The sequence below is a fragment of the Citrus clementina genome, unplaced genomic scaffold (genome assembly GCF_000493195.1).
Source record: "Citrus clementina cultivar Clemenules unplaced genomic scaffold, Citrus_clementina_v1.0 scaffold_9, whole genome shotgun sequence".
Classification (NCBI taxonomy): domain Eukaryota; kingdom Viridiplantae; phylum Streptophyta; class Magnoliopsida; order Sapindales; family Rutaceae; genus Citrus; species Citrus x clementina.
Genome location: NW_006261964.1, coordinates 12,036,425 through 12,058,288, shown reverse-complemented (window position 1 = coordinate 12,058,288; position 21,864 = coordinate 12,036,425). Strand labels below are relative to the sequence as shown.

The 21,864-nt window shown below is 35.7% G+C and overlaps 1 protein-coding gene across 2 annotated transcripts; it reads right to left on the bottom strand.

Moving 5' to 3' along the window:
- Positions 1 to 103: 103 nt before the first annotated feature.
- LOC18032897 (histidine biosynthesis bifunctional protein hisIE, chloroplastic) lies at positions 104 to 3,754 on the bottom strand. 2 transcript variants are annotated; one of them, XM_024178751.1, is made up of 7 exons: positions 3,708 to 3,754; positions 3,395 to 3,565; positions 2,049 to 2,294; positions 1,848 to 1,943; positions 1,628 to 1,770; positions 1,198 to 1,364; positions 104 to 738 (listed from the first exon to the last, which is right to left on the bottom strand). In XM_024178751.1, the coding sequence occupies exons 2-7, from the start codon at positions 3,539 to 3,541 to the stop codon at positions 683 to 685; spliced, it is 855 nt and encodes a 284-aa protein (XP_024034519.1). In that variant the 5' UTR covers positions 3,542 to 3,565; positions 3,708 to 3,754; the 3' UTR covers positions 104 to 682. The 2 variants fall into 2 exon arrangements, with proteins under 2 accessions (XP_024034519.1, XP_006420706.1); XM_006420643.2 differs by lacking the exon at positions 104 to 738 and having other exon boundaries at positions 916 to 1,364.
- Positions 3,755 to 21,864: the final 18,110 nt, after the last annotated feature.

Below are 21,864 nucleotides of genomic sequence, written 5' to 3'. Positions count from 1 at the left end.
TCACACAAGGCACCAAAGCAACCATCTGTCTAATGCACAACTCTAGTTTATCTATGTCTTCTTGTGTCAGCTTTAAGAACAAAATTTTCCTAATGCATTCCCCTGATGAATCAGTTTCAATCTCGTTTACTTTGTCGATTGACTCTCACAGAGATGTTACCGTCTCCTTTTTCGTACACATTATGGGTACTTTGTGTTATAGACCCAAAATGATGCACGACTGAAAATCTTGCTTTTTAGCATCTCCCACACCAGACGGCTCAATGAGAACAATGAGTTGGTAGCTATAAGTTGCCACCCAAAGTAAAGAACTGAACAAGAAATTAGATTCTCGTACTAGAAAAAAAACTAGAAAACAAAGTGTAAACACCCACTTGGGAATGATTCACCGAGTCATGACAACTCCATGCTCACTCTCATCTTTTCAGTTTTCAGAGAAAACCCCAAAGAGAGAGAAAATCCCCCACCAAGAAATGCCTTCAAGGTCAATGTTGATGCAGCAAGGAAGACGCTGTGTCACACATCTGATAGTGGAGATTGACTGTCAAGAAGTTGGTGTTTTGGTCAACAACAAGAAAAGGAGAACTGAAATTTTTTGGGTAAGCTCCAAATTCCAAAACCAGAGCAAGCTGTTTCAGAATCTCAGATTTCAACACATCCCAAGATTGTGTAATGTCCATGCTCACGCTTTAGCCAAATTTGCTTTAATGAACAATAGAACTGATGTATGGCAGGACCCTATATAAGCAGAAATAGTTAATCTTTTCTCTTTGTTAAATGAATGAACATGATACTTTCTTTATCAAAAAAAGAAAAAAAAATGTAGATATATAATTCGATTAAATAGGACCTAAAACTTGATAATAAAGGAACTTCCAAGTCCGGGAAGTAAATTATTGCAACTCACAGATCCTATGTGATAAATATGGTGGCATAAATTAAGTATTAAAAGAAGCTCACACTGCTCCAAGTTATCAGACATACGGTCTCTGTAAAACATAGATAAAAATAGAAAGCAATGCAAAGAGGCTGAATGAATGCACTAAGCTACAGTAACTCAACTGGTGAAAAGGATCTGATGTAGCATAATTTGCTGGGAACACATGAAAATATATTAATTCTCATCTTATTTCCCAATTTACAAGATACAAGTCCATGCCTAGTTTTCTGAAACACGACTTCTCTTTTCTTCAATACCTGACTGTGAAAACCTCTTTCGGAGAACTTCCAGTACTTCTTCTGCTTTTACATCTTTGAGCGCGAGCAAAACCATGGCATGATACAGCACATCTGCCATTTCAGAGGCAGTACGTGAATTATCCTCATTCTCCTCCAGTGTTCGGCATAATTCATCTGCTTCTTCACTGCAAGTAAATATCATACTTATAAGGATCCAAACTTAAGATGTTCTATATTCAGCATCTGAATTTAATTCTTCAAAATAGAAGAAAATTTTTTATACTACATATTTAAAAGAAAAGGATGGAGCAGTGGATTTGTTTTAAATGTAAAAGTTCCTCTATTGTTTCTATCTCTCCTATTCTGCTCAGAGAATAGTAAGTTATGAACTATGAAGCACTCAAAATCAATTATTGACCATGTCAATAGGATATTTTAATTATTGTACCGAATTTTTGAGCACAGCAATTTGCTATCGAGTAATAATCGTTTAGTCCAAGAAGGTTTCCCATTTTCCGATGCTGCTTTTCTCTGGGAAATTGTGGACTCTAACGAGTACAACGTTGTCATTGCCAAATTATTTCCTTGAACCTGTCAGAGGAATCAAATTCACCTTCAGGAATACCAAATAGTACAGCAGTGTGTGCTAAAGATATGAAGCTACCAACCGGCTGATCTTTCAGGGCATCAAGGACAGATGTGTAGTAGCAAGTTTCTGACCCTGTGTGGCAGGTAGGCCCATCGGGTTTTCCAAGGTATATAATCTGAGGAAGAGTTCATAATTAAATGAAATTCGAGTTCATAATTAGGTGAAATCCATTGGGAGCACACTAAAAGCTTAAGATTTCAACTACATTTAAAAATCTTACAGAGTCACGATCACAATCAAGAAAGATGTCCTGAACATTGATGAAATTCTGGGAAGTCTCTCCCTTTGTCCACAATGTTGACCTTGAACGACTGTAGAATGTCGCCTTTCGAGAGGAAATGGTTGTAGCTAGAGCATCTCTGTTTGCAAATCCTTGCATTAATATGGCTCCAGAGTCGACATTTTGAGCTATAGCCACAGCCAAACCTTTGTTGTCCCATTTTACACTGTCTAGCAGCCTGTCAACCTAAAATTTGACTGTTAGAGATTCTGTTTCCAATTTTACAGGCAAGCTTTCAAACCTGAGTACAAGTAAAGAATAAACAGGATGAAACAACAAAAATTCACGGAGAAGAAGAATTCAGGTGACGGCAAACAGTTATTGTTTCCCTACTGATAAAGTTTTGATACTGATAAAGTGGAGCAATACAACTGCCTCTTGAAATAGAACTCACGAGATTCAAGATAACTTGCATAAGGTCCAATCCTATTCTTATATCATCATAAAAAATAACACCAAAGTGCAAAGCCAAGCAAAAATTGAGGATTCAAGCTGAATGACAACCTGCCCAACAATTCTATTTCAAATAACACTCAAAATAGGCTTTAGGCGTTTGGCTTACATTTGAGTGGATCGGGTAAGGGCAAAGAGGGATCTAGATACACAAAGTTCTTATGGAGCCTTCAACTTATCGTTGAGCCAACAAGTGTTATAGTTTGATGAATTGGTCAAGTATGAGTGACAGCAGGAGCAATTTGGATGTGTAGGCTCATACAATTGTGAGTGACAACTAGCTTGTGTGATATTTTAATATGTATAATGACTCTTTACTACCGGAGTGTAATGCTAAAGTCTTAAAACACAGAGAGAATGTTGAACACGCACGTGCACGTGCTATAAAACAACCAAAGGGCACATATCTAAGAGAGACTTATAGTCATTGTCATAAGGTTATGGGTTCAAGGGGGTTGTCCACCCTATGTATGTGAATGACAGCCTTATGTAAAGGCTCCTCAGTTCCTCATTCAACTACATTAAGCCCATCCATTAGAGCACCGGTGACTCCTGTGGGCATCTACGATTCTGAGTTTAAACTTCTGCCAGTATGCGTGCATCCTTAACACATTGACAGACTCCCCTAAGCCATCGAGTGATGCCAGAGATATCTTAAAAGGTTCTAATCTGAAAACTATCCGATATAGCTCGAACAATCATCATATGAAGGGTAAGAGATATCATCAGATATATTCAAATTTTAGCTTTCGATTTCACAACACAGAAAAATAAAGCAATTGATCAACGAAAAGAAAATGAGAATGCATAATTGTAAGTGCTACAAAAGTTACTTTTGATTGAAGGACGGGATTAGAATTTGATTCCGTAGAAGAGGCAAACACAAGACAATTTCTCTTCATGTCATTGTCTCTGCAGCGATCACTACCAGTCAAAGAAACTTTCAGAGATTGAACACACTGAGAATACGACACCGCCATTCTTCTCAAAATCACACAATCAAGCTGAAATAGAAATACCCAGATGAATTTAATTAATTATTTCAGTTGGGAAAATGATCGAACACTTTACATACCATAAAACTTCGACCATCACTATTTTACTTTTCATTTTTATTTTGTTTTATAACAAAAGTGCGCTTCTTACGGGTGATGTTGGGGAAGGTAGGTATCGTGCCCATAAACTGCCCAAAGCCCGATATGAGTCAAAACCAATGCCATAGCAATATGACTGAGAATATAAAATTGAGTGCAAACAATTCTCGTGAGTATTGGGTTCAAAAGGGCCGTTACATTGGGTCGGGTATAGGGCCTAATTTAATTTTATTGAAAGAAAATGTTTCGTATAATCTTATTTTAGATGTTTTTTCAGACCTGCCGGTACTAAGTAGTGGTAAAAAATTTGTATCCATTTATACCCTTTATATTGAACAGGTTAGGTACAGGTATAAGACACCTTGACTGACTTTTCATATTTTTATTTTTTTAATGTTAAAATTGATTTTTATTGTAAAGCAAACAAAGTAAATAATAAATAAGATATTAAAATTAAGATATTTATCGTCTATTGTTTAAAATTTATAATTTTTAAAAAATGTGTAGGATATTAAAATAATAAATGGGGATATAGAGGACAAGGGATATGTATAAGTATTTATATTTCTTTATGGGAAATCTCTGACCCGTATCCGTTTAGGCCTATAATGGATAAGGGTCGGTGAAGGAGATTTCTTTTGTTTTAAGGGTACGGATGTGGGTATTGACATTCCTGCAGCATGCCTAACTCGTTATTACCTATAGTACGAATTAACTTATCTGGTAAAATATCTTTGACTTGTATAAAAAGTTTAAGGTACAAAATGATGAGAAAATAGAATTGCTACCCTAAGTCAATATATAGATGGCTACTCACATAGTAATTGAATTATGAAAAGATAATTATTTGCTCTCGAAAATCTTTTATCTACTCCACACTGAGCAATAATATGCATAGAGATGACAAATTTACTCGTGGACTCAACAATTTGTTGATATTTATCCATTGTGAGTTTTTCTTTTGTTAAATTGTTTACAATCTATATATACATACAAGATGAAGTCTATTTAAAATTTAAATACATACATTTATATTATAGCTCAAAAATCTATTTAGACTAGCTCAAAAATCTACTTCCACAAATATTTAGGGAATTATACTCCTGCCTTGCGCGTTGGAGCGCCCCATGCTTGCGTACCCCTATGCCACGCTCGAGCACTGCTGGGCCCGGTGCTCTCACGCTCGCTCGCGTGCCCGCTTGCGGGCCACTGTGCCTTGCGCTTGCGCCCCTCTGCTCCTTGCACTCATGCACCTATTGCATCTCACGTCCGTGTGCTCATTGCACCTCACGTAATTGCAAGATGTTGTGTTGTTGTTGCGCTCCTCGCACTTGTCCTACAGCGCATGCTTACTGCCATGCCCCAACCCACGCGTTAGACTTGCCTTGCTTTTGTGCTCACCATAAGCACGCCCATGTTACTGCCAAGACTTGGCACAAGGCCACAAGCCAAGTCATGGCATCTGGCCCACTCGGCCTAAGGTGATGACAAACCTCCCCTACGAGAAGAGCCCGATGTCCTCGTCAGTATAGAGTCCATGTATGTCTTAACCTCATTTTCGAACTGCTATAATGATGTTTCTTTCTTCAAGCTAGCATTCGTTTTGTTGTCGCCCTTCCGTTGAACCAGATACTCTATTCTTCGATACTTTTTACTCTGCCCCATTGTCCTACGATTCAAAATTTTCTCCACTTCCTTGTCATATTGTTTTTGAATTACCAGTGGAGCATGCTTGGTCTGTTGCTCCCCTTGTCAGCCAAGTCTTCACTGAAAGGCTTAAGAAAACCCACATGAAATGTAGAATGGATCTTCAACCTCTCGGATAGTCGTAATCTACATGCCACCTGACCCACCCTCTTGACCACCTCAAATGGCCCCTTCTTATTTAGATACCAGTCCATGATGTCCTGTTTTGCTACTGATTTTCTTTCAAATTAGTGGCGTTAACTGAAGCAACACCTTGTCACCCACATTGAACTCCAATGGCCTCCTTCCAACATCGACATACTTTTTTATTCGCTAGATGCCTTCGCCAAGCTATCAAGGGCCTCCTTGATCATTTCCTACTTGTCTCGTGTGAATTAGCAAGGCATTTCTAACTTGTATACTGTTTTGCCACCTTGTAAGGCATCAATGGTTGTTGCCCCATAACCAGCTTCGCTGGGCTCATCCTCGTCGCCGAAGAATGATAGATATTGTAGCAAAATTGAGCCACATCCAACAAGTCCACCCAATTATTTTAATTTGCTATCACATAGTGCTGCAAATATTCTTCCAACAGTGCATTCATCCTCTCCGTCTGTCCATCCGCCTGGGGATAGTTAACAGTAGAAAACTTCAAATTTGTCCCCATTAGATTGAAGAGCACTGTCCAAAACCTGCTGGTGAATTGAGCATCCCGATCACTAATGATGTCTTCTAAAACACCAAAATATTTCACCATATGCTTAAAGAACAGTTATGCTGCCTTATCCGCTGGGCAAGCATGAGGTGCAAACACAAATATTGCGTATTTTAAAAATCGATCAACTACCACAAGGATCGATTTTGCCCTTCCGCTTTAACCATCTCCGAAATGAAATCCATAGAAATTAATTGCCAAGGTTTCTCTAGATTTGGTAACAACTATAGAAGCCCTGCCAACTTCTTCTTCTCCGTCTTGTCTAGCTGGCACACTAGACAAGTTTCAACGTATAACTGCACATCATCTTAAATGTTTGGCTAGTAATATGAACGTTCCAGCAGCGCCATCATCCTTTCTACCCTCGGATGTCCGACCCATTGAGGATCATGTGTCTATTGTGACAAAATCCTCCGTCAGTCCCCTCCCGCATAGACATACATTCGCCCACCTTGTGCATAAATCAGGTCCTCCTCAATCCAAAATCTCTGCATCAAGCCTTATTTGATCTTCTCGTGGAATTAGTGAAATTTTAGTTATGCAATCCAAGAGGGGGTGAATTGGGATTCTAAAAATTATTTAATTCTAAAGCAAAACTCAATGCAAATCTAAAATGAATTTATAGCAATAACAAATACAATATAAAAAGATAAGGGAGGAGAGATTCAAACACAGGGAATTTTACGTGGTTCGGCCAACCTCGCCTACGACCACGCCTCCAAGCTTTCCGAGCTTGAGAATTCCACTAAGCAAGCCTCCAAGGCTTTAAATGCTTGCACTTGACTTCGAATGTATCAATAAACCTTTACAACAAGAGATTATCCCCAATCTCTTAATCCAAGTGTATCCCAACACTTACAATCAGTCAATTTGATTTTAAAGATTATTACAAAATAAATCTCTCTCACAAAATGTGTTTGATTACAAATGAAGATCCAAAGTGTGAGTAAATGAGATGAATACAAGAATTTAAGGCTCAATGAATATTGTATGCTCAAGACTTTGCTCAATAATAATTGTTGGGATTGTTATTATTTGAATTTGATTGAGCTTATTTATACTTGAAGCTGAAAACTAGCCATTATTGACTTTTTGCTCACTGTCGGATCGCCGTTAACTAGATGTCGGATCGCTGTTTGACTGGTCAATATGACCGTTGGACTGAATTTTCAAATTGTCGGATCATCGTTTTGTAGATGTCGGATTGCTGTTAGTATCCAGAGGCTACTCTTCAATTCTGTTCGATGTCGGATCACCGTTATCGAGATGTCGGATCGCCATTTTCTACATTGACTGCTACAGAGCCCTAAAACTTTATAAAAATATATTATGGCCCAAAATTTTATAAAACTTGTCAAATATGTCCATTTTCAGGATTTTAGGCAATACTTGTTATTTTATCAAAATTCTCAAATCTTTTTCAATTGAAACCATTAATATAAGAATAACCAATTTTATAAAAGCTTTCATAGAATATAAAAGCATTTAAAAAGTGAAAATGATGATTTAAAAATATATGAAAACTATTTTGAGCTTTTAAAAGATTAACCAATCTTAATCAAGTTTGTTATCATTAAAATCAATAATAAAGAATTATTTATGTTAACAATCTCCCATTTTTAATGATGACAAACTTTTCAAGAAATACTTGTGCAATTTTGCTCCCCTAAATATGTGCCCATCAATTTTTAACCTCATAAAAAGAAATTTAATAAAAAGAAAAATTTTCAACAGATTATATATAAATTATCTCCCCTTTTATCATAAAAAAGAAATGAGCGCGAAAAGATTAGAAAGAGAAGTTCAGAGATTACCCATGTCGTAAAAATTTCAGCAGAATCTCCCCTTAAAAATGAACATATTCTCAAAAACAAAATATTTAAAATACTCACATATAAACTCCAATTTAGCAACCAACCTCCATACCAACAAAATCAACATAATCATAAGCAATAACCAAACATGTCATCAAAATCAACTCAATCATAAACAAAGTCCATATATCCAAAAAAAAATATCATAAAAGCATCACAAGCACAATAAAAAACCAAATAGTACTACGACAACTACATGAGATGAGTAATGTTTGTGCGAAATGCAAAGGTGTAGAAAACTAAGATGGGGGCGGTGAAGAGGAGCTGTTAGGATCATAACCAAGGTGACCAAGAATACGGCGTTGTCCAGCAAATAACTCCATTTGCTGATCTAATATCTGTTGCCGAAAAGTCATAAAGTCATATTAAAGCTGCTGCTGCTGCTGGGACAGGACATCCACTCTGTCAAAAAGTTGCTGAATGTGATCCTCAGTAACGGCGATGCGGCAGGAGGCACAACTAGCTCGGCTGGCTCGGCTGTCTCGTCATCCTGAGAGGAGGCTGCTGCTGTAGATGCTGCTGCTGCTACTCGGCGAAGGACACATGGTCTAGCTCCAAGGCGAAAGTCGGGTAACTCATCCTCGGAATAAACGTCATTTAGCATGTGATCATCCTCCAAAGCAACCAAAGCGTCTTCATTCTTGGAGGATTGAGTCTTCACCCACTTTCCACGTTTCTTAAAGTATCTAATCGCAGAAATAATCTCTCTTCCTAGGTTGCGGGATTCGACATACACAGGCTCAATAATAGGTACATGAAAATACCTCAAAATCTTAGTAATGATCCTACCATAAGGAAGAGATCTGTTAGACACAGCAGGGGTAGAGAGCATATGACGCAAAATAGTAAACGAAAGGTGCACTTGCCTTCCCTGAATGAGAGAGTCAAGTAAATCGACATCTAATCTAGTCACTTCATCAATGTGTCCCTGCCTAGGTGTAATCATGTGCTCGAGAATACTATGAAGAATACGGACTTGGAAAGGCAACAGTTGAGACCGAAAGGACAAATAGTAGACCTCGTCAGAGAGATTACGACGTCTACAGATATTCCTAACACCCTCAAAGTGAGTAAACTGACTAAAATGAAGCTCTTTTATAGAAGTATACAGGTTTAACCCCTCACATGATATTCCAAGAATACGATCAAGCTCAAACATATCGAACTCAATCCTCACACCTCTAATATGTGTTATAATCCTATCTTTTCGATTAACCGAAATCTCCATATTAGAGTAAAACACCCTAACTAAATTTTCATAGACTCGTTCTTCAATGGCTAAAGCTTCATCTCATGATCTTAGCATTTGAGGCAAAGTTCTACCACATATAGTAATATCAGAGAAATCGTCAATATCAATATAGAAAGAGGTAGTTATCGCTTTTCCCATGAATTTCTCATGAAATCATTGAGCCAATTTACCATTTGGAAAATGCAAGCTGTCAAAATCTTGAGAAAGAGGCCTAGAGGAACTGACATTGCATGGAGCTGCTTGCTTGGTTCAGGTACACCTCAGTCGTGAAGCAATTGATGATTTTGGTAAAACAGTAGAAAGGAAGTTTGAGTGATGAGAGAGTGATTACAAGTTGAAATTTGATAGAAAATGGAAAAAATTGGGTCAAATTAGGCGAGATCAGTGCGGCTGGTTCTAGGTTTTCAATTTGGGATTTTTTAATTTTTGAAGTAAAAACCGATTTTAATCGGTTGAAAAGGTTCTAAAGGGGACAAAATTGTTTTTAATGCTTTAATATGGTGAAAAAGAGCAAGAAAAATAGTGGATTTGAGAGAGAAACGAAGTTGCAGTCGCGATTTGAGAGAGAGAGAGAGAGTTAAGAGCAAAAACAAACTGGAGAAGAAGATGCGTCACTGTGCACTTAACTCATGATAATGGCGAGCCGTTAATGTGATGTCGGTGAACCGACAGCTTCCAAAATGCTTGCCAAGTTTTCTGCTCGAAAACGGTTAGCCGTTTATTGAAATAACGGCAATCCGTTTTCTACAACTTATGATTTCGCATATTTATTTTAGTATTTGGCCAATAATTAATACATTTCATGATCATTTCATTGATCCAAAATGTTTTAAGTGCCAATTCAATGCATAATTCATGAGCATATATATATATTTCAACAATTAATTCATAACTATTAAAAAATACACACACTCCACGTGTATATCATGATTAAGCATTCCATAGATATTAAATCATCAAATCATAAATCAATCAATTTTAATAAACTCAATAACATGAATAAAGATGTTAATGCGAAAATTTCATAATCACAAGTTCATGCCGAATTTTTAAAAATTGTTCTTCACCAAAAGGTTTGGTAAAAATATCAGCAAGTTGTTTTTCCATAGAAATAAACTCTAATGCAATATCTCCTTTTTTAGCATGATCTCTCAAGAAATGATGTCTTATTTCTATATGCTTGGTTCTAAAGTGTTGAATGAGATTCTTTGAAAGATCTATAACACTAGTATTATCACACTTAATAGGAATTTGTTCAAGGTTAATGCCATAGTCTCTAAGTGTTTGTTTCATCCAAAGAGCTTGTGCACAACAACTTCCAGTAGCTATATATTCAGCCTTAGTAGTTGAAAGTGCAACAGAATTTTGTTTCTTACTAAATCATGAAACAAGTGAGTGACCTATAATATGACAAGTTCCACTAGTGCCTTTCCTATCAACTTTATAACCGGCAAAATCCGCATCCGAATAGCATGTTAAATCTATATGAGTTCCTCTAGGATACCAAAGGCCAAGATCTATAGTTCTACTTAAATAACGGAAAATTCATTTTACAACAAGTAAATGAGAATTTTTTGGGATATGATTGAAATCTTGGATACAAACATACACCAAATATGATATCGGGTCTGCTTGCGATTAAGTAAAGTAAAGTAAAGATCCGATCATACCTTGATACATTTTGATATCTACTTTTTTACCTTTTTCATCTTTGTCAAGCTTAGTTGTTGTGCTCACTGGAGTGTTTTTGGTATTTGAATCATCAATACCAAATTGCTTGAGTAGGTCTTTCACATACTTGTCTTGATTTATGAAAATTCCTTCCTCATTTTGTTTTATTTGCAGCCTAAGAAAGTACTTCAACTCTCCTATCATACTCATTTCAAATTCATTACTCATCCAAGATGAAAATTTTTTACACAACTATTTATTAGTAGAACAAAAAATAATATCATCAACATAAATTTGAACAACAAGTATATCTTTATTCTTATGCTTAACAAAGAGAGTGGTATCCATTTTACCCATTGAAAAATCATTATCTAACAAGAAATTCTTAAGCCTATTATACCATGCTCTAGGTGCTTGTTTTAATCCATACGAAGCTTTAAACAACTTATAAACATAGTTTGGAAACTTTTCATTTTCAAAACCAGGGGGTTGTTTTACATACACGTCTTCTATAATATAACCATTTAAGAAAACATTTTTCACATCCATTTGAAATAAAATGAAATCTTTATGACATGCAAATGCCAACAATATCCTAATTGATTCTAGTCTAGCTACAAGTGCAAATGTTTCATCAAAACCAATTTGTTCTTCTTGGTTGTAACCTTGAGCCACTAATCTAGCTTTATTCCTTACAACCACATCGGATTCATCCATCTTATTTCTAAATACCCATTTAGTACCTATGACGGATTGATGTTCTAGTTTAGGAACTAATTCTTACACATTATTTCTCTCAAATTGATTTAACTACTCTTGCATTGCCATAATCCAATATTCATTATTTTCCACATCCACAAAGGATTTGGGTTCAATTTGAGAAATAAATGCATTATGCTCACAAGTGTTCCTAAGTGATGATCTAGTTGTAACACCTCGTGAAGGATCTCCTAAAATTACATCCTTAGGATGAGAAGAAACATACCTCCACTCCTTGGGGAGTGATTGAGAAGTACCTTCATTTTGTTCTACATTCGTTTCTTTATGTTGCTTATCTTGATTCCCATGAGATGCATCTTTTTTGTTATCCTTTTATGACTCTTTTTATAATTCTTCATTTGCATCGTTATCAACAACAACTTTCTCTGTAGAGGAGAGGTTAGATTCATCAAATGTAACATGCATAGATTCTTCCACAACTAGAGTTCTTTTGTTACAAACTCTATATGATTTGCTTGAGTTTGAATATTCAAGAAAAATACCAACATCGGATTTTAGATCAAATTTGCCAAGATTATCTTTTGTGTTCAAAATAAAACATTTGCATCCAAAAACTTTAAAATAACCAATGTTGGGTTTTCTATCTTTCCAAAGCTCATATGGAGTTTTATTAAGATTAAGTTTAATCAACACACGATTTAAAATATAACAAGCAGTGTTGACGGCCTCAGCCTAAAAATACTTAGGCAAGGAATTTTCATTCAACATAATCCTAGTCATTTCTTGAATTGACCTATTCTTTCTCTCAACAATTCTATTTTGTTGTGGAGTTCTACGTGATAAAAATTGATGCATAATGCCTAGATTATTGCAAAAGGTTTCAAATGCATAGTTTTTAAACTCTCTTCCATGATCACTTCCAATGCATGCAATACCATACCCTTTTGCATTTTGAATTTTCTTTCTAAGTACTTTAAAAGCATCAAGAGCATCATCCTTATTAGCTAAAAATAATACCCATGTGTATCTTGAAAAATCATCAACAATTACAAAAGTGTAATATTTTCCACTCAAACTAGTATACCTTGAAGGTCCAAATAAATCTATATGAAGTAATTGAAGCGGTTTTGAAGTAGAAATATAATTTTTGTTTTTAAAAGAGGTTTTGATTGGTTTACCAAATTGGCATGCTTCACAAATTTTATCTTTTTGAAACCAATTTTTAGAAGACCTTTAACTAAATCATTTTTTAAAATCTTTGAAATTAAATCCATGCTTGCATGTCCTAATCTTCTATGCCATAACCAACTATCATCATGCAATGCCGAAAAACATTTATGATTAGTGGATCCACATTCTATGTCAATGGTATAAACATTACTACATCTATTTCCAATAAATAAAATCTTGCTATCACATGCATTCTCAATAACACATCTAGATTTATCAAAAAAAAAATTTATAACCTTTGTTACACAATTAACTAATACTAATCAAGTTGTGTTTTAAGTTTTCAACTAAACATACATTTTCAATTAAAGTTGATGAAATTTTATCGACATTTCCAACTCCGAGAATCTTTCCCTTTGAGTTGTCTCCAAAAGAAACATCTCCACCATTTTCGATTTTAGTGAAACTTGAAAACTATGCACAGTTTCCGTTCATGTGCCTTGAGCAACCACTATCCAAGAACCACTAATTTTTCTTTTTCTTTGATCCCTACAGAAAAACTTTGTAAGTTTTAGGTACCCAAAACTTCTTGGTTCCTTATATGTTAGCAATAGTTCATTTTGGAACCCAAATACATTTCACACCATAATATGCGTTTCTTTTTATTGGACATCTATTTTTCATGTGTCCATCTTGATTACAATAATGACATATAACTTGATTGTTAATAGAGTATGGATGGCAATGGGGCATATATGAGTTAAATATACTATGCTCCAGATCCAGATTCATAATAAAAATCTAGATCCGTATCTACTCCAGATCCGTCATGAATCCATATTTGTTGCTCCATATCCAGATCCAATAAATAAATAAATATCTATATCTGCTCCAAATTCGAAAAAAAATTAAAATCCAAATCTACTCTAAATCCGTGATGAATTCTAAAATTTAGCAATAAAAAAGTAATAATTTTTTAGAATGAAAATTGAAGGCCAAAATATATTGATAACAAATAAATTATATAATTTTTCTCAAAAATATAAATATTGTACCTTATACTTTTATACCAAAACAACAAATAAGAAAGATAATAAAATATCATTCAAAAGTAATTGCAGGAGTAAGATCAATTTAATATTTTATTGTCTCTTTCATTATTTTAATATCCACAACACATCCACCCTCATTCCTACAATATTAAATAATGACATATAAATTAAATATGATTTATATTCAATACTTTATTATTTTTATTATGGTTAAATTTGACTAAATATATGAATAACTAAATTCCTCAAAAATTATTTGGACAATATAGTAAAATAAATTGTCAGGTTGTATTACTTGGCTTGTAATTTGAATATTGCATGTACATACTTTGGGGCTAGCTGACCTTTAAATTTACAAAATTAACATTTAAGTTTTAAGAGTTTAAATGCATAGTAAATACCACTAATATGCTATGAATAAAATTTATTATCATTATAATTCCACAATTGTTAAGAAACTTTTAAAATAAAATAAAATTAAAAGATGGGTGGATATGGATTTAGATATTAAGATAGATCCGAATATGCTTCAGATCCGTTTTAGATCCGCACATCAATATCCAAATATGATCCAAATTCATTTTAAACCGACCCAAATCCGATCCGATACATAGACCTTAGGTCAGATCCAATCCATTGTCATCCCTATAATAGAGGTACTCTTCGCAAAGTAGTTCTTATAATATTTTTGTTTCAAATTTGGCTTATACCCAATACATCATTTGTCAAACACACATTTTTGTGAATTGAACATGTTTTCCAACATCTTTTGTCCATTTGTAAATTTTAGCACAATTTCATTTAGTTCATTGTTTTTCTTCTTAAGCACTTCATTCTTTTTCATTAACTCATTTACATGCAATTTTTCATGTTCATAAGTGCTTTGTTTACCTTTAAAAGCTAAAGTTTTATCATGCAATATTTTATTTTCTAATTCTAATTCTTTTATCTTCTCATTATTACATTTTTCCAGGGCATCCTTTTCATTTTTAAGTTTTAGCATTTTCTTTTTAAAGCATACATTATATTTACCTATTTTCATCAACTCATCATGTAATTCTTTAAAAGCATCATACAATTCATCATATGTAGGATCACTTACCTCATTGAGATCATCATTATCTCCTATTGCATAAGTACTAGGTTTGATACTTCATGCAATTCCTCTTCATCACTTGAATCTTCATCGCTATCATCCCAAGTAGCAACCATGGCTTTCTTCTTGAGTTTGTTGAGAAGTGTGCATTCCGATCTTATATGGTCGAGCTTTTTGCATTCATAACATATGATTGCCTCTTTCTTCTCCTTTGATTCTTGAAGTTTCTAAATTTTTTTCGTTCAACAGTTTTCTTGAAGAATTTTCTAAACCTCCTTGTTAGCATGGCAAACTCCTCATCATCCGGTTCACTCTCCTCATCTCTCTTAAATTTTGAAGTTTTGAGAGTAATACTTTTCTTTTTCTCCTCATCACTTTTTTCGGATGCTAAGTTTTCTTCATATGAAATAAGAAAGCCAATTAAATCATCAAGAGGTAAAGTATTTAAATTTTTGGCCTCTTGAATAGCAGCCCTCTTCGGTCTCAATTCCTTAGGAAGTGATCTAATGATTTTCTTTACTTTCTCACTATTTGAAAAAGTTTTTCCCAAAGCTCCTAGTGTGTTCACTATGTCTGTAAATCTAGTATATATAGAATACACATTTTCATTTTGTTCCATTTAGAACAATTCGTATTGACGAGTATATCTACTAATTTTAAACTCTTTAACTTGATTTGTCCCTTCATAGACAACTTCAAGTTTATTCCATATTTCTTGTGCACTCTCACAACTAGATACTTTATGGAATTCTTTCTTATCAAGAGCACAAAACAAGGCATTCATTGCTTTGGAGTTTAAGGACATCTTTCTCTTTTCTAACTCACTCCATTGACTTGATGGTTTAAGAATATCATCTCCTACTTCATTTGTAATCATAGGCATGAATGAACCATCACAAACAATTTTCCAAATTTAATAATCTAAAGCTTGCAAATAGATTCACATCCTAGTTTTCCAATATGCATAGTCATTACCGTTAAGGAACGGTGGTCTAGTTATGGATTGTCTTTCTTTAAAGGTTGAGTCATTTAGGGTTACCATGGATCTTTTATTCTAGACGATTAAGTCCTAACAAGAGATCAATGCTCTTATACCAAATGAAATTCTAGTTATGCAACCCAAAGGGGGTGAATTGGGATTCTAAAAATTATTCAATTCTAAATCAAAACTCAATGCAAATCTAAAACGAATTTAAAGTAATAAAAAATACAATATAAAAAGATAAGGGAAGAGAGATTCAAACACAGAGATTTTTATGTGGTTCGGCCAACCTCGCATACGTCCACGCCTCCAGGCTTTTCGGCCTTGAGGATTCCACTAAGCAAGCCTCAAAGGCTTCAAATGCTTGCACTTGACTTCTAAGGTGTCAATAAACCTTTACAACAAGAGATTATCTACAATCTCTTAACCCAAGTGTATCCCAACACTTATAATCATTCAATTTGATTTTAAAGAATATTATAAAATAAATCTCTCTCACACAATGTGTTTGATTACAAATGAAGATCCAAAGTGTGAGTAAATGAGATGAATATAAGAATTTCAGGCTCAATGAATGTTGTATACTCAAGACTTTGCTCAATAATAATTGTTGGAATCGTTATTGTTTGAATTTGATTAAGCTTATTTATAGTTGAAGCTGAAAACTAGCCGTTATTGACTTTCTGCTTACTGTCGGATCACCGTTAACTAGATGTTGGATCGCTGTTTGACTAGTCAATATGACCGTTGGGCTCAATTTTCAAATTGTCGGATCATCGTTTTCTAGATGTTGGATTGCCGTTAGTGTCCAGATGCTACTCTTTAATTTTGTTCGATGTCAGATTGGCATTATCGAGATGTCGAATCGTCATTTCTATAGTGACTGCTGCAGTGAACTATTTTATAAAATTACAATTTGGCCCCAAAACTTTATAAAAATATATTATGGCCCAAAACTTTATAAAACTTGTCAAATATGTCCATTTTCAGGATTTTAGGCAATACTTGTTATTTTATCAAAATTCTCAAATCTTTTTCAATTGAAACCATTAACATGAGAATAACCAATTTTATAAAAATATTTTCATAGAATATAAAGCTTTTATAAAGTGAAAATGATGATTTAAAAATATATGAAAACTATTTTGAGATTTTAAAAGATTAACCAATCTTAATCAAGTTTGTTATCATCAAAATCAATAATAAAGAATTATTTATGTTAACAGTTGGCTGTAGTTAGGATTCGCCTTCACTTACTGCATAAGTCTGTCAAGAAAATCCATTGTCACGGTAGTCAAAGTGACTACATATGCTTCAACTTCTTTGCGATTGAGAGCATCTACCACATGGTTCTGTCTTCCAAGCCTATGTACCCATATGAATTCATATTAGACTAGGAGCTGCTACCATATTACTTGATTTGGTGTAAGCTTTTTCAGTGTCTTAAAATAAATGTTTGTCACATTATTAGTAACAACAAACAAAACAATTTCCAATAAGTAGTGCTTCCATAAGTCTAAGCGACGCACCACTACCGTCATCTCCTTTTCATGTTTCGAGTACTGTTGCTTTGCATTCTTTAGCTTTTGACTCTCAAAAGCAATCAGATGGCCCTCCTGAACAAGCTCGCCCTAAATAGTCCTATTCAATGAGTCTGTATATACCTCAAACGAAAAACCGAAGTTAGGTAGCTTGAGCACCGGCTCTGAAGCTACTGCTTGTTTGAGTTTATCGAACGCTTGCTGACATGTTTTTATCCATTTCCACTTGTAATCTTTCTTCAACAAGTCCGTCAATGCATTCACTTTTTTCAAGTATCCTTCGATGAACTTGCAATAGTAGTTAGCTAACTCAAGAAATGATCAAAGTTTGGTCATCTTTGTAAGTGCAGGCCAGTCAAAAATTGCCTCGACCTTCCTCTCATTCATCCAAATCTTGTCTTGGCTCAACCAATGCCCCAAGAACATCACTTCCCAATGACAAAACTCGCGTTTCTTCTTCTTGAAAAACAATCTGTGTTCTCGTAACCATGAGAGCACCAGCCTAAGATGATAAAAATGATCCGCCAAAGACTCATTATGAACGACTATATCGTCAAGATACACCACCATAAAGTAGTTCAAGTACTCATAAAGAATATCGTTAATCAAATTGTAGAATGTTGCAAGTGCATTGATGAGACTGAAAGACATCACCAAGAACTTATATGACTCATACCGAGTTACGCAAGTTGTTTTTGCTTCGTCCCCCTTCGTAATTCGTACTTGCCAATATCTTGACCTCAAGTTTAGCTTCGTAAAGTAAGATGCTCTACCTAAACAATCAAACAAATCCACAATGTTAGGGACTGGATACTTGTTTTTTATCGTCACCTTATTTAGAGCACAATAGTTCACACACATATGCATCGAGCCATCTTTCTTCTTTTGAAACAGTACTGGCTCACCATAAGGTGCTTTAGATTGTTGAATAAACCCTACATTCAACAACTCATCCAATTGTTTTCGAAGTTTTGCCAACTCCGAAGGTGCCATCTGGTAAGGAACCTATGCAGAGGGTCTTGCATCAAGTTCCAGATCAATTCGATGATCTAGAACTTGTCTAGGTGGAAGGGTTCGAGGGAGCTCCGACAACATTATATTTGCAAACTCATCCAACACTTTTACGTACTCATCAAGCACCTCTGCAAACTGATAAGGTTTTAACTCTATCAATGCAGCCAAGAATGACTCATCATTCTTCAACCATTTTGTAAATTGTTTTGTAGATTAGAGTGATGGTTCTGACCTGCCATGAACCTGAAACTGACATTGTACAACACACAACGTCTCCAAGCGTATGATAATGATGCACTTCCGATAAAACATCACATGTACCATAGCAACATAAAAAAACTTCATTCCAAGAATTAAGTCAAAATCATCAAGAGGCATAACAATGAGTTTCACCTTTTTTTCCCATGCTCTAACCCTCAAGGAACAAATAATTACCCCTTAGACACCTACACTCGCAACATTGACAGCTTTCACTTTACTGCCCATTGCGGTCACTTCCAAACCCAAGCACAACACCTTGTGCAATGCTAGGAAGTTAGTCGTGGCTCTTGTATCAAGCATAGCTTGCACTTTAAGTCCATTTACCCATACCGTTGTTACCATCAACCCTTGGTTTGTATTGTTGTGCACAACTTCCTCCTTTAGAGCATTCATTAACTGTAATAAGTTCATCCGCAAAGTACTTGCTTCGGCCACTGAAAGTTCCACCCAAGTCTCTTTGACCAATTCATTGATCTTGTCACGTTTTGGGTAATTCTTTGCCTTGTGTGGATCGTAAAAATTAAAGCTCCCCAAGCTTTTCTTTTTTTACAAATCTCCCAGTTTGGATTTCTTTGAGGCGCCCTCTTTTCTCCTACCATCACACTTAGAGGGGCTAGTTTTCTTTGAATCTTTTCCTTTCTTAGGTTATGAGGGAGAAGAGCTCGCAATCCTAAAATCCACCAAATCATCCGCAGCGGCAATTGCTGAAGGTAAGTCTCGCACCACGTGCCTTCATAATTTAGTTTGTACTCGTGGTTGCATACTTGAAATGAAATTGAAAAGCTTGTCTTCATCGGACATGTTTTGATATCAAGCATCAAAGAACTAAACTCCTTGACATAATCCTTGACAGAACCAGTTTGCTTGAGCTTTTTCAAGCTCTCTCGTGCAATTTAGCCCGCATTGCCTAGCAAGAATTGACTTTTTAATTCTCGCTTGAGTGAATCCCAACTTTCGATATGTTGTCTCTATGCTTCAGCATCCTTCTAGAGCCTACTCTATCACCAAAACTTTGCATCCCCAACTAGTAGGGGTGTCAAAAAAACCCGCCCGGACCGGATCCGGCCCGAACCCGGCCAATCCGGTCTAGGCAAAACCCAGACCTCATATACAGAAAAAGTGGATCCGGGTTTCAAAATTTAAAACCCGGACATATCCGGGCGCGGTCCGGGTTCAGCACCCAAAACCTGAAACCCGGACCCGGACCCGTTTTCCCAATTAAAAAACAAAAAAAAAAACTAAAACCAGTTAGTTACCCTTACTCAAACCCAAATCGTAAAACCAAATCCGAAAATCCCTAATTCCCCAAATCGCAAAACACCCAACCCAAAGGCATAAGTTGAGCGGCGACGCTGGCACCGTCACCGTCGGCTAGCACCCACCGTCAGTTCGTCACCGTCGCCCCTCGGCAGTCGGCAGTCGGCATCATCTCTTCTCGTTTGCATTTGCTGACTCGGTTGTCCTTTTTTTGGCTGTGACGGGAGTCGTTCGTGCAGCGGCAGTAGCGCAGTGCATCCCCCTCCGGCGCCGTCAGCGTCAGCGCCACCGTCTCCAACTCTTCATTGCCACTTTTTCATCCACCATCAGTCCATCACTCTGCCATCACAGCCACCACTACCAGCCGCAGGTATTGATTTTTTTCCTTCCATATTTTGTCTTCCCAGTTGCATTTTTGCCGATTGTTTCTCTGTTGGTGTTGGTTGTTGCTATTTGTGTTTATTTTCAGTCAATTTTGTGCATGGTTGCTGACTTGCTGTTGCTGTGAGGCTAAGTGGTTCTGACTGTAGAATATGAGGAAAATATGGCCAATTTTGTGAGGGATCCTTATTGTCTGCTCGTGTAATACTTAATTTTTATGATTTGTATACGTCCAGCATTTTTTTAATTTCTCCATTTCTTTTTTTCTCCATCCCGACCAATTCCATTTCATCTAAAACCAATCTATAGTGAATATAGACAAGTAACATCTCGCTACCTCTACACATCTATCATTTTGCATTTTAGCTGCACGGGATGAAAGCTAGCTAGATAAGGTAATAAAGTTCACTGGTTTGTATATAGTGTAAAATTTATTTGAGCCATCACCAGTCAAGCAGTCATCACTCTTCAATTTCAAGAGTCTGAATAATCTGGCCCTAAAATGCATCAGCAAACGCACACAGCATATGATTGTATGATGAAACTAGGGGGTTTGTGTCGAGATTTGTTGGGTTATACTATTGAAGTGGATTTTTAATGTTATATTACAACTGGTTATTCACTTATTTGTATGATTTTGCTTCTGTTGGCTGTGTGAACCTCTCTGCCCAGCTTGATTTGATTTGACAACAAAGCAAAACCAGACAATATTTTAATTTTTATGTTGAATCCAAAAATGATATCATCAAATAATACAAATTTGTATGCCATTTCCCTGTTTCAGTCATTTTACTTCCAGTTCATACTCTCATATTTATTGTTAAGTATATGGTTGCTGACTTGCTGTGAGCCTGTGATTAATGTAACTGTTGCTCTTTTTTTTCAGCCAAATCCTTTTGCCTTTTTTAATTTTATGTTGCTGACTTGCTGTGAGCCTGTTAGTTTTATGTCCCTGTCTCTCTTTTCTGTTCACTTTTTCGTTTCCACACTAAAATCTGAAATTTAGTATATCTTTGCTATTGTAACAACAGAGTAGTGCAATGTCGGACAACGTAGAAATCAATTCTTCGAGTGCTCCAGATTTATCTCGTAATGTCGAAGATAAATTGATAATGAGGTTGAGGAAATTTCAGTGTCAACCGTGAATGATAAGAAAAGTAAGGAAGAAACTAGAAAAAAGAAGAAAGTCTCCGAAGCTTGGGAGCACTTTACAAAAATAATGGTAAATGGAGAACAAAAGGCAAAGTGCATGCATTGTAGTGCAATTTTAAAAGCAAAATACCAATCTGGGACTTCAACTTTGAATAGACACGTGGCAATGTGTTTTAAGCAGAATCAACCAAACATAGAAGCAGCACTTCAAGGAAGCCTTAAAGTGATTAAAAGAGAGGATGGAACTTGTGGCATTAGTTATGGTAGTTTTGATCAAAATGTTTTACGGAGTTTGATAGCAAGAATGGTTATAATGCATGAGCTTCCACTTAGATTCGTGGAATATATAGGCTTCCGAGAAATGATGGCACATGCTAACCCCGTG